Raw genomic sequence first — 12684 nt, 5'->3', positions numbered from 1 at the left:
GACATTACTTTATAACAAAAAATGCCCCAAGGGGTAATGAACGTGGTCTTCTCCATGTCTTCGGGATCCATTTTAATTTGGTTATATCCAGAGAAACCATCCATAAAGGAAAATACGGAGAACTGAGTTTTGTTATCCACCAATACATCAATGTGAGGTAATGGGAAATCGTCTTTGGGACTGGCTCTGTTTAAGTCTCGGTAGTCTGCGCACATGCAGACTTTCCCATCTTTCTTCGGTACCAGTACAATGTTGGCAACCCATTGCGGATACTTAGCGACTTCCAGGAAACCGGCGTCAAACTGCTTTCTTACCTCTTCTCTGATTTTGAGAGCCATATCTGGTCGAGTTCTTCTTAGATTTTGTTTGACAGCAGATCATTCTTCTTTAAGGGGAAGCTTGTGGGTCACGATATCAGTATCTAATCCGGGCATATCTTGGTATGACCAAGCAAACACGTCGTCATATTCGTGGAGGAGCTTTATCAATATTGTCTTCACTGCATCTTGAAGCGCGGCGCCTACCCTTACTTCTCTCTTGTCTTCTTCTGTTCCTAGATTGATAACTTCAACGTCCTCCTGGTGTGGTTGAATGACCTTCTCTTCTTGTCTGAGTATCTGGCTAACTCTTCAGGGAGTTCGCAATCTTCCCCACTTCGTCTTCAGCTTGGTAGATTGGACAATCAAAATCATATTGGACCTTAGCAGTATCGTTATCAATGGTCTCGGTGGTGTTTCTGCATGTTATGATTTATGCAGTTTATTTAGAAAGTGCGTGCATAAAAATTGATACCATTTTTGTAAATAATAAAAAAACGAAAGGAAAGGAACAAAAATTTGGATGCAAATTGCCATTTCATTAATGATATAAAAACTCTTGAAAAAGATAAAGAAGGCCCTACAACACGCCACTGTGCCTTGGGCAGAGCACGGGGTTTTGTCTAAAATAATAAAATTACTTTTGAAAAAGTTAGGGAACTTCCACAGCCTTCTAGTTTGTCAGTTCTTCATTAGGTGCGGCTTGTCGCATCCAGCTAGACACCCCCTCTTCGCGATCTTCTTCATTGATCATCGCCACCTGTTTGCCAAAAATGTGGCCAGCGCTGGTGAACTTTTTCTCTACAAAAGGAATCTGTTCTTTGTCATGTTGGTTACCGGCTTTATTTGATGACGGGTCATACCCCAGGCCAAACTTGTCTCGTTTCTCTTTCACTTCCACCACTTTGCCCTAGTCTTGAGCATTTTCACTTTCCAAAACAGCCTTAGCTCCTTGTCACGAGGCCATGGATGGTCCTGATTTCGGGGTCTTCAATGTCTATTGGATGGCCATCATATTTACCACTTCCAAGGATTGGAATGGTGTCTCAGTTATCTCGCCATCCACCTCGATATATCGGAAAGATGTCAAGTGGCTAACCAAGATATCCTCTTCCCCTCCAATTACAATCATCTTGTCATTTGTAATGAATTTTAGCTTTTGATGTAGAGTAGAGGTGACAGCACCTGCGGAGTGAATCCAGGGTCTCCCAAGTAGGCAACTATAACTGGGATGTATGTCCATGACCTGGAACGTGATATTGAAAATAGTTGGACCTATCTTGGTTGGTAAGTCAACCTCTCCTATCACTGCTCGCCTTGAGCCATCAAATGCCTTTACGATTAGGGTGTTGGGCTTCATACTTATCCCTTCCATTGGCCGTTTTATCAAAGTTGTCTTTGGCATGACATTCAGTGAGGAACCTATGTCCACTGATACCCTTGATAATATAGTGTCTATGCATTTCAGGGAGATATGTAGGGCCTTGTTATGGTTCTTTCCCTTGACTGGCAGTTCATCATCGTTAAAACCCAAAAAAATTCCATTAGTCACACAAGTTATCACATCGTCAAACTGTTCTATTGTTATGTCTTTAGTGATATGTGTGGCGCTTAATACATTCAACAACGAGTTCTTGTGTGCTTCTGAGTTGAGTAATAAAGATAACATGGAGATTTTTGAAGGTGTTTGATTCAATTGGTCCACCACTTTATAATCACTCTTCTTGATTATCCTCAGAAATTCCTTGGCCTCTTCACGAGTGACCGCAACTTTAGGATACAGGTGGATGTCTTGCATTTTTAGATTAGGGACGGGGATCTGGACAGTAGCTTCCTTCCCTTTAGTCTTTACAGAAGTATCAGCAATTCTTGGCGCGAACACTCAGCCACTACGTGTCATTCTTGTCGACCCCACAATCAAGGTGACGTTTGGTTCGTTGATCATCAAAGGTTGGTCTTCCTGCCCCTGCTTAAAAGCTCTGGGCTGATATATCCATGGGACCGCCTTCTCATCTTTATACGCGAACGGTGCTGGAAACTCTATCACCAATGGGCTTATAGGTATTTCTGCATTAACCTCATCATAAGGGATGTCCACCACGGCTATCTCTTCCTGGCGCTTGCTATTGACACAGCAATTTATCTGTAACTCGCCTTGATCCAACATTTGTTGTATAAAAATTCCTCAACTTTTCACTGTTCTCTTCAGCAATTAGCTCATTCGGGATTAGACCACTCTTCAGCAATTGTGCTCCTATCCTGGAGATAGGGGTTTGAATCTCTTCAACCTTACGGATCAATTTACCTTGATCACTCTCCTCAATGGCACTGACAGAAGCATCCTTATGTGTTGGCATAGGATTGGTGTTCATGTTCGGGCGTCTCGGAGTGAAAGAGACGGCCTTTGCTTCAATCAAGTCTTGTACCCGATTTTGAAATGCAAAACAATTCTCCAAGGTATGACCAGGTGCTCCCATGTGAAACTTACAATGGGTGTTAGCATCGTATCCGGGTGGATATGGAAAAATAACCGGTTTTAACTCCCTCAATGTCAGAAGGCCCTCCTTTTGTAGATATGGGAATATCTGGCTATAAGGTACTGGTAGGGGATCAAGTTGCCTTCTTGGAGGTCTTGGCTTGAATTGTCTTGGTGGCGCAGTGTTTTGCTGATGATGATGTTGTTGATGTTGTGGTTGATACACCTGTTGTTGCTACATTGGTTGTTGGTAAGGTAAGGGTACCACGGCGGCGACTTGGCCATATGAACCATGTTGCTTCCCCTTATAGCCTCTGGATATAGCGTTCGTTTCAACTTCTCTTTTCTTCGGGAAGCCTCCAGAATACTTTTTCGGTGCGCTAGGGGCTGCCATAGCTCCTGGAATCTTTCCATCCCTCAACCCTTTTTCTATGCGATCTCCGATTATGACTAGATGTGCGAAGTCGGATACTGCACTGCTCACCAATCTATCAAAGAATGGATCCTTCAAGGTGTCCACAAATATTCCAGTCATTTCCTTTTCAGACAATGGTGACTCAACCTGAGCAGCCAACTCTCTCCACCGCTGGGCGTATTCTTTAAATGACTCATTTTCTTTCATGGCCATCCCTTGTAACTGCATTCGGTCGGGTGCCATATCTAAGTTATATTTGTACTTACGGAGAAATGCGTCAGCCAAATCCTCCAAGCTTTGAATCCGCCCCTGCTCTAAGCTCATGTACCATCTCAGAGATGCTCCACTTAGACTGTCTTGGAAATAGTGTACAAGTAGTTTGTCGTTTTCGGTATGAGCAACCATCTTCCTGAAGTACATTACCAGGTGACTTCTTGGGCAAGTCTGTCCTTTGTATTTCTCGAAATCAGAAGTTTTAAATTTAGCTGGGATGACTAAATTTGATACCAAATGCATGTTCATGGCAGAGGCGCCAAAGATATTATTCCCTTTTATAGCTTTGATCTTCTTTTCCAGGGTACGGAGCCTATCTGCAGCAGGATCTGAAAGTATCTTAGGCTTCGGTTGATCAGGCACATAGAAAGCATCATACTGGTCATCTCCAATTTCGGATCCATGATGAGTAGACGCATCAGAAGGCTCTGCACGATCCCCATCTCCTTTGCCTCCTACTGGTATCTAAACCAGTCTCTTCTTGGTTGGGACGAAACTCTCGTCTTGGGGGTTCAAACCTGGTGTGCTATCATTCCTTTTTGCCCTAACTTCTTCATCCTCAATCCTCTCTCTTTGGGAAATTGCGAGCATTGTCTCCAACAGCTTATCCATTTTCTCTTGGATCGTATTGATGTTTGTCCTCATGGTAATTTGGTTAGCCTCAACTTGCTCTAACATCATCTTGTATTTGCTTCGCGTCTCGTATCGGTGTTGATTAGTCACTGTGGCTGGATAAAGGGTAAAGAGGTTGGGTAAGTTTTTTGAATTTTTATGAAGCGTGATGCATAATGAAGATGCGAATGTCATGCGTATTTTATTTTCAGGGAATCATTCGAGTTTCATTAGTTGTTAGTAATTCGAAGAAACAAGAAATACTTAGAATAGCAATAATGGAGTAATTTTTAAACGTCATTCATTCAAGTACATAACATAGGGGTCCAAAAGGCCTTAGTTCAAAATACATTTTTAAAGGAACAAAATATAAGGCATAGGAAAATTAAACTGCAGGCTTTCTGGCTTGGAGCTCTTCTAGTTCTTCCTTGAATCTCTTTAGCAACCCTCTACAGAGCAGAATGAAACTGATTATGGATGGAGGAGTTCTATCTTCCTTCAACTCTTCAACTACGTCTCTTAACTTCCATGGTAATTCTTTAGCCGCCCAATTACAGAACCCCACTAGCCCATCGAGCTTTTCACATAACTTATCCCTATCTCCTTGCAAGAAGTCTATGACCTTCTTAAAGGATTCATAATCTTCAATCACATACTCTCGTTCCTTCAACCATATAGAGTTTTCTTGGTGTAATGACTCTAGCTGGTTCTTCCAATAGCTGGCAGACTCCTTTGCATCTCTTACTTCTCGAAACTTCTCCTCCCATATCATGGGTGAAACCCTAGAAGCTTCGGTGGCTATATTCTTGAGTCGGCGTTCTTGATCTGCTTCAGCCTTTGCATGACGAATATAATTGGTGAGTTCTTTTATCAGAGCCTCAAGTGTATCTCTTATCGTCTTGTTTTCCTTCGTGGCCAGATGCCACCAATGTTCATTGTCTTGACATTCTTTCTGGGTTCGTCGTAATTGACCCTTAAGAGTATCTAGACAATGATCAGCTTGTTGTAGGCCCACTTTGATCTTTTTTCTCTTATGCTCCTCTTTGTTGAACTTTTCCATATGTGCTTGAAGCTATGCATCCTTTCTCTCAAGCTCCCACTTCATGGTATTTTTCTCATTGATGATTTGTTGGAGTTTTATCTTCAACTCTTCATTCTCTTTTTCTAGCTTTGCCATAGTGATCTTGAGTTCCTCCATTTCTTCAATAGGGACATGGGTGAGCTTAGGTTCAGGAAGAGGTAAATGTGTCCGAATGACGAATGACATCTTGATCATCTCCACCCTTTCCTTTACCCAATGAAAATATGGTTCTTTTGTAATCCCATTTGCTCTCCCCAAATTAGCTTTCCCTTTTCGATTGATGTTCTTCCAAACCTCTCTGATTCTTTGGAACAAGCTAGGATTCTCAACCCCAAAGTCAAGCAACAAGAAAGCTTCCAAACACCTTGCCTCTTGAGGGCCTTCCATTGGGTAGCCAAGTTGTCTTAGTGATAGAACTGGGTTAGAATTTACGCATCCTTGAGTTCCAATAAGTGGTAGATTAGGGAAATCTCAACAGCTGAATATGATGTCCATGTTGATGTATTCTTTGGAATACCAAGAAATATCTTCGGATCGGAGCGATCCCAATCTCTGAGGCCAACTAACATTTGTTTGTTCAACCCAAGCACCTGTTTTTGGAAGATGTTCTAGAAACCACTGATATAGTAAAGGAGCACAACAAGCAATCATCCCTTTCTTCTTAGTGTATCTATGGCTCATGTAATAGTAAACATCAGCTAACAAGGTGGGCACTGGGTTTCCAGTAAGGAAAACGCAAATAGCAGCCATGTCTATGAAACCATCCATATTTGGGAACATGACGATGCCATAGATGGCCAACGTAATAGCAGAGTAACAAGCGTCCCAACTTTCTGCTTTTAGTAGGGTATGAGCTCTTTCCAAAATAAAACTTAGCGAAAATCCTTTGGTATTCCCTTTGGTCTCTAGGTTAGCCTCTACTTCATTTTCATCCATGTGAAGCGTGCTAGCAATGATCTCAAGGGGCAAAGATTCATCTATCCCTTCAAATAGTGGCTTGTTCTTCATAGGGATCCTAACAAGACGCTCAAATTCTTCCAACGTTGGTGCTAGCTGGAAGTCTTGGAATGTGAAGCATCTTAAAGGTAGGTCGTAGAATTGGGCCAAAGTGACTAAAGCTGTATAGTCTACTCGTTGGTTGAGGATGTTGAGCAGATTTCCATAATTCTTCCCAAAGTTGATTTTGTACACCGGGTGCATTTGAGAAATCAAGTCACGTAAGCTCCTTAGATTGGGATCTTTGAACTTGAAAGAGTAAATGTTCCTTTTGCTTGATTCCATGTTCATTGAATTTCTGTACCTTATGACACTCAGATTCCTTGGAAATAAAATAATATGAATGTCATGTTATGAATGATGTTATGCATGCCACAGGTAGGTCAACATATAGACTGTGGGAGTGGGTATTCTTGGTTACTAAACAAAACCCTTTTGGGAGGATGCTAAAAGTTAAAAGGTTCCTGAAGTCATCAATCACTATTTAGGAAAGTTATTGTCATGACTAAAACTCATCCGCCAATAACATCCCCAAACAAAGTCTCGTCTGGGTGAGGCCTTCATATGGTCCCAAAGAGGAAGACTCCTAGTGGGTCCATTCTACACAACTCTCGAGTCCAAGGTTCTAATAAGGTTCTCAGAGTCATAGATCGAGGTCGGGAATACTACTGTAAGATAGTAATACGCCCAAGGGATCTCATCTAATAAGTCTGGGACTTTTTAGGTAAATACTACATAACCACCGGATATAATGGGTTAAAAGGTCCCTAGAGTCATTGATCCAACTTGAAAATACTATCGTCGTGACGAAGACTCGTCAGACAATAATATCTCAAGAGAATCTCCTCTAGGCGGGGTCTTCGTATCTTCCCAACAAGGAAGACTTCTTGTGGGTGTCCACTATGCAACCACCAACTTAATCTTAAGGTTTTTCTCAGACTCGGGTGGAGAGCCTATCTCACAAAGTATCACCAACCAGAGAAACCCCAATAATACGTAGCCAATAAAACACCATACAATAATTATGATAGCATAATAATATAGAATAAATAACAAACAGACAAACAGAATTAACACACAATACATCAACTGAACTAAATTAGGCTTCACTTTCTTTTGCTTGGAGCTATTCTCCAGCAGAGTCGCCATCTGTCGCATCTCGAAAAATACGATACCTCACGATGGTCGCGGAAAAATTAGTGTTCGAACAGAGTCGCCACCGAACTTTATTTATCCCAATGAAGGAATAGGAAAATATCGATAAAACCTTTAGGAAATGGAATAATGGTCATCACAACCATATTCGGGTTCGGGAGTGGATTACGTAAGGGGAAGGTACTAGCCCCCTTATGTCCGTTGTATTCAACGGGAACCTTTTAGTTCTAATTTGTCTTTTGAGTGTTAATTTATGTTTGTTTGTTATCTTTGGTTAAAATATTGAAAATAGAAATGGATGAGAACCTTAGAAAGGATAAAGGGGAGGTTTTTTATTAGTGTGCTCGCGAAGATACAACAATCTCCTGCCTACGTATCCTTATGGTATAATAAGAAAATCAGAGCATTAGTAGTTCGGGGAACTACAGTTTGTTGAAGTCTTTTACTGAACAACTGTTTAGATCGTGTTCTAAAGGCTAAATGTTGGTTTGTCTACTCTCGGCGGAGGCTTAAGCACTAGTTTGTTGTGCGCGTTAGAAAGGATTAAACAGTGTTTTTTTAAAGAGAGTTTTGGTCACACGAGGGTGACAAGTTGGATTAATATGTTTGAATGTTTTGTTTGATTGGTTTCGATCGCACAAGGGCGAGAAAAAGAGATATGTTTGATGTGTTGAGATGTTTTTGGTTGGATGATTACTCGGATGGTCGAGTAAGATAAATCGTATCCTAATAGTCGGGAAAGGGAATAGAAGACTCTAGACCACTTTCTTTTTCATCTGAATATTTATAAAGATAAGGATTTGATAGTAATTAAGGTGTTTTGAATGGATGACAAATACTTGGATAATCGAGTAAGACAACTCGTATCCTAATAATCGGGAAAGGGAATAGAAGACTCTAGACCACTTTCTTTTTCATCTGAGTGATTATGAAAATGAGTTTGCGTATGGTTGACGTATTTTAGAATGAACAAAAAGTACTTGAACAACTCATATCCAAGCATTTGAGAAGAGGAGTTGAAAGCTCAAAACCATCTCCTTTTTCGTATATTTTGTTAAGAAAATAATTTGATTAAGTTGTATGTTTGTGGAAAAATGACAATTGTTCGACTGACCAAGTAAGAGAACTCGTATTCAACCAATTGAGGAGAGAAATTGAAAACTCAAATTCAACTCCCTTTTCATTTAGCTTACTGTGAAAATAATTTGATTTTATCAGGGTTTGGAAGTTTATAGAGGATCGACAATTATTTGACTAACCAAGTAAGAGAACTTGTATTCAAATAGTCGTGGAGAATACTCGATGTTGGATCGAGGTTTTGAATTTGCACTTTTGTGAATGAATTGAATTTATTTAGTGAGTAGTTCATCTAATCGATTAATTAAAATTGAATAGGTCTCATTGTAAGAAAGCCCAAGAGTAAGCCATGTGAGGTTGATGGCGATGCTTTAAAAGCGATCGACTTACAAAGGTGTTTGAAAATGGGCTCGACTTTGAATCGAGAAGTTTAATTTGTTAAAAAATTGGTTTGAATTGATGGCATGGTAATGGTTTGTCTTAAATATATCACCACACGCATATGAAGTCGAACACTTATACAAATGACTAAATCAATATTAACACACATAAACCTTATAAAATCCAAAAAAAATGAATAATTATATAATTGAAATAACTAATGATAATGATAATAATAATAAATATTCAAATAATTTTAATTATTTTTTAGAAATGATGATAGTAATTCAATTAATTTATAAAAAACTTTTATTTAAATCAAGTAAGAAAAAAGACTAAATAAAAATTAAAATTAAAATAGTTTGGGCCTTGGGATAGAAACCAAGCCCAAACATAAACTGCCAAAAAAATGAGCAAAATGGGGGTTTTAATAGAAAAACAAGCATGGGCCCAGGTTGGACTGGCCCAAAACAAAATCAACAAGGCCCTTAAGGCTTGGTCAACTGTGTTGACTTTGTGGGGGTGTCTGGGACCGTCAGATCGAGCAGCTTGACTTGGTCTTCAGATCAAGCGATGGACAGGAAAAGATACACCATCATACGGTGGGGGGATCCATACAGGATCCCCTGGTTGACTCAGCAGTCAACCACGCGTGGCGCGTTCTGGAGAGGCCATTTGGCCTCCATGCATCAACCTCATCAGTATACAAAAAAAAATTATAGAGAGAGAGTGTTCATTTGACACTCTCGTGTCTCTCTCCTCAACCATCGCTCTCCTTTGCTCTGCAACTTCCGTCCCTAACCCACGGCCAAACCTACCGGAGAAGACGGTGGTTGCCGACCAACGGCAGCGGCACCACCGTCTTCTCCGGCGAACCACCCCTCAAATCACCAAACTCCCAACACTAACCCCCTCTCTTTTCGGCTGGAGAAACCAAATCCGACCTCCCTTTCCCCTAAATCAACCTCAATCGACCGGATCGGTGTTCAACAAAAGAACCCAAACTTAAACCTTAACTTTAACAATCTCTCACGCAACCAACAAAAACTCTAATTCGTTCTAACAACGAATCAAAACCTAAACATCATCCAACAAACAATTGAAACCCTAACCCTAAATTTTGAAATTTGACCTTCTACAGTTACGATTTAAGGAAGATAACAGGGGGCTTTTTCTTAGTTCACAAGGATGAATGCAATGATATGAAGTTTAAGCAAAAAGGAGAAGAAATCTACTTGGTTTGAGAGCGGTTCGCCGACGACGCGAGTTTCTCCACCACGCTTCAGATAAGCACCTTCTTTCGATCTTCTCCTTCTTCTCCTTTTCGTTTTCGATGGTTGTGTGGATGGCAAAGTTATCTTAATTTTAATTTAATTTTTTTATGATTCACCGTCCTCTGTTCACTGTGTTCTTCTCTGGGTATATATGATGAGTTTTTTAAGTCTTGAGATAACTTGTTAGGTTATCTTTTTTCATCCCAGATTTTATAGGATTATTATTTTATGGTTTCATTGTTGTTTTGAACTGGTAATGGAACACGTTCTTGGGTGTTCGTGGTAGTCTTTTGTGCAAAGCCTTAACCTGATCATTTTGTTAATTATCCTTCAACTTTTTAAGCGCTTATTGATAAGCCCTTTTTGACTTAAGCTATTTTATGCAGGTCACACAAATGAAGTGACCTCAATTGAAGGGAGAAGTCTGCGCCAGCTTTTGGAGGCAATTGGATTTTAGGACGTTTCAATTCCAAAGGGTGGTTCGACCTACAGGACGGTGTTGGGCAATTTACTTTTTTAAGGACTTTGTTTCCAATAGCAGTACAATCTAGTTATCCAATTATAACATTTTGATGTAATCACTTTATATTTTGAATAATGGTGTTAACTTTGGGACTTGTTTGTAGCATATGTACGGTTTTAATTTAAGACCTTACTGGTGTAATTAATCATAATGTTCAAACTTTAGAGTAATGCTTTGCTGAAAATTTATTTGGTCCATAATAAAATACCAATGGACATTCACGAATGGTTGCCTCTAATTATGTTTATTATTGGCTTAAATGAGCAACATGAAACGCGCACCATAAGCAATAAAAACAATGTCAACCAAAATGAGCCTTAAAACATTGTCCATCACCATAGTCTCTTCCAACAATTCACCTTAGCTTAAAACAAATACATGTTTAAAAAATGCAACTTGAATTTAGATATTTATGAGGATTGAGACTTTGGCATAAACATTTGGGATGTGGAAATGAGCTAATAACAAGTGATCATAAAAAAATAATCATGGCTCTTAATACTTACTAATAAGAAAATGGACTTTGGATTAGTAATGTAAAAAGATTTGAACCATACTTTGCAATATTAATTATGGACATGTTGATGTGAATGGGCCTCTTTTTTTTTAAACCAAAAGATCTTATGGATAAACCAAAATGGGCCTTGTTAACTAATAAGTCCCAAAATGCGCATACCATCCCACGCTTTAGTAATAGCAATAAGAGACAAATACAACAGATGTTTTTCTTGAGTCATGTACAAGGATCTTAACAGATGAAATGCTACTGAAAATTTGATATTATTGAGGGCTGAGAAACCCTAAGATAGAGTTTATGCCTTGAGATAGAATTCATTCCTTATAACATCTGGTAGTGAATGCTAGTGAAAGATTTTTCTTACCCGGACAAAATTGGGGTATGACAGGGGGCGCTCGCCTCACTACCACGCATATTCGATTTCCACAAACAACTTTCAATAATAATTTGAACAAAAAGGGAATAAGAGGCGGTCGCCTTATTATTCCTCAAAAGATTGAATGATTGGTGTGCACCATATTGCTCAATTTTTTGTCGTTCCTTCAAAATACCAAATACATTAAACTAAATTTCACGCCCCCGTACGATCGACGACTTAATTCTTTTTCGAAAAGAACATTGCTTAATCCTTTCTAGTGCGTACACAAACTAGAGCTTAAGTTCCCACCTCGAGCATGCAAGCCAACGTTTAACCGCTAGGATGCAATCTGAGCACTTGTTCATTAAAACACATTCCACCTATCAAACTTCTTTTCTCGCCCCGTGCAATTTAAAGCTTTTTCAGAAAGAACACTGTTCAATCCTTTCTAACGTGCATAACAAACTAGTGCTTAAGCCTCCGCCGAGAGTAGACAAGCCAATGTTTAGCCTTTAGAACGTGATCTAAACAGTCGTTCATTAAAAGACACCAACAAACCGTAGTTCCCCGAACTACGAATGCTCTGATTTCCTTATTGCACCATAAGGATACGTAGGCACGAGATTGTGAGATCTTGGCGAGCATACTAATAAAAAAAACCTCCCTTTTCCCCCTTCTGAGGTTTTCATCCATCTCTATTTTTAATATTTTATCACTCGAAGAAAACAAACAACATAAGCTAACATTTAAATCGCAGTTTTAACTAAAAGGTTCCCGTTGAGTACAATGGACATGAGGGGTGTTAATACCTTCCCCTTGTGTAATCGACTCCCGAACCTGAATATGGTTGCGACGACCATTATTCTATTTTCTAAAGGTTTTATCGATATTTTCCTATTCCTTCATTGGGATAAATAAAGTTCGGTGGCGACTCTATTCGAACTAATGTTTTCCGCGACCATCGCGAGGGATCGTATTTTTCGAGATGCGACACAGGCTAAGCGTGGTCCTAGCGCGCTTAGAAAGGGAGGGACATGAGGAAATTGGGAAATTCACACTAGGAGTGCGCTTAGCGCGAATCAAGGTGGTTTAAGTTATTTTTTGTTGATCGCGCTAAGCATGCTATGATGGGGCTTAGCGCGATTTCACTTTTTGGCCCATGCTATATATACTTTTGGCTAGATATTTTATAGAGGAATTCACGCCAACTTTACTCCAAAGATATTTTC

General features: G+C 39.8%; 1 protein-coding gene across 1 annotated transcript; it reads right to left on the bottom strand.

Annotated features, from left to right (window-relative positions):
- Window positions 1-5645: 5645 nt before the first annotated feature.
- On the bottom strand, window positions 5646-6455 carry LOC127122286 (uncharacterized). The gene has a single exon (XM_051052650.1). The coding sequence runs from the start codon at window positions 6453-6455 to the stop codon at window positions 5646-5648; it is 810 nt and encodes a 269-aa protein (XP_050908607.1).
- Window positions 6456-12684: the final 6229 nt, after the last annotated feature.

The sequence above is a fragment of the Lathyrus oleraceus genome, chromosome 2, assembly GCF_024323335.1.
Source record: "Lathyrus oleraceus cultivar Zhongwan6 chromosome 2, CAAS_Psat_ZW6_1.0, whole genome shotgun sequence".
NCBI classification, from domain to species: domain Eukaryota; kingdom Viridiplantae; phylum Streptophyta; class Magnoliopsida; order Fabales; family Fabaceae; genus Lathyrus; species Lathyrus oleraceus.
This window is presented reverse-complemented; position numbering and strand designations above follow the sequence as displayed.

Excerpts from the sequence above, each read along its gene's own strand:
- LOC127122286 (XM_051052650.1), bottom strand. The coding sequence starts at position 6,455 with ATGGAATCAAGCAAAAGGAACATTTACTCTTTCAAGTTCAAAGATCCC.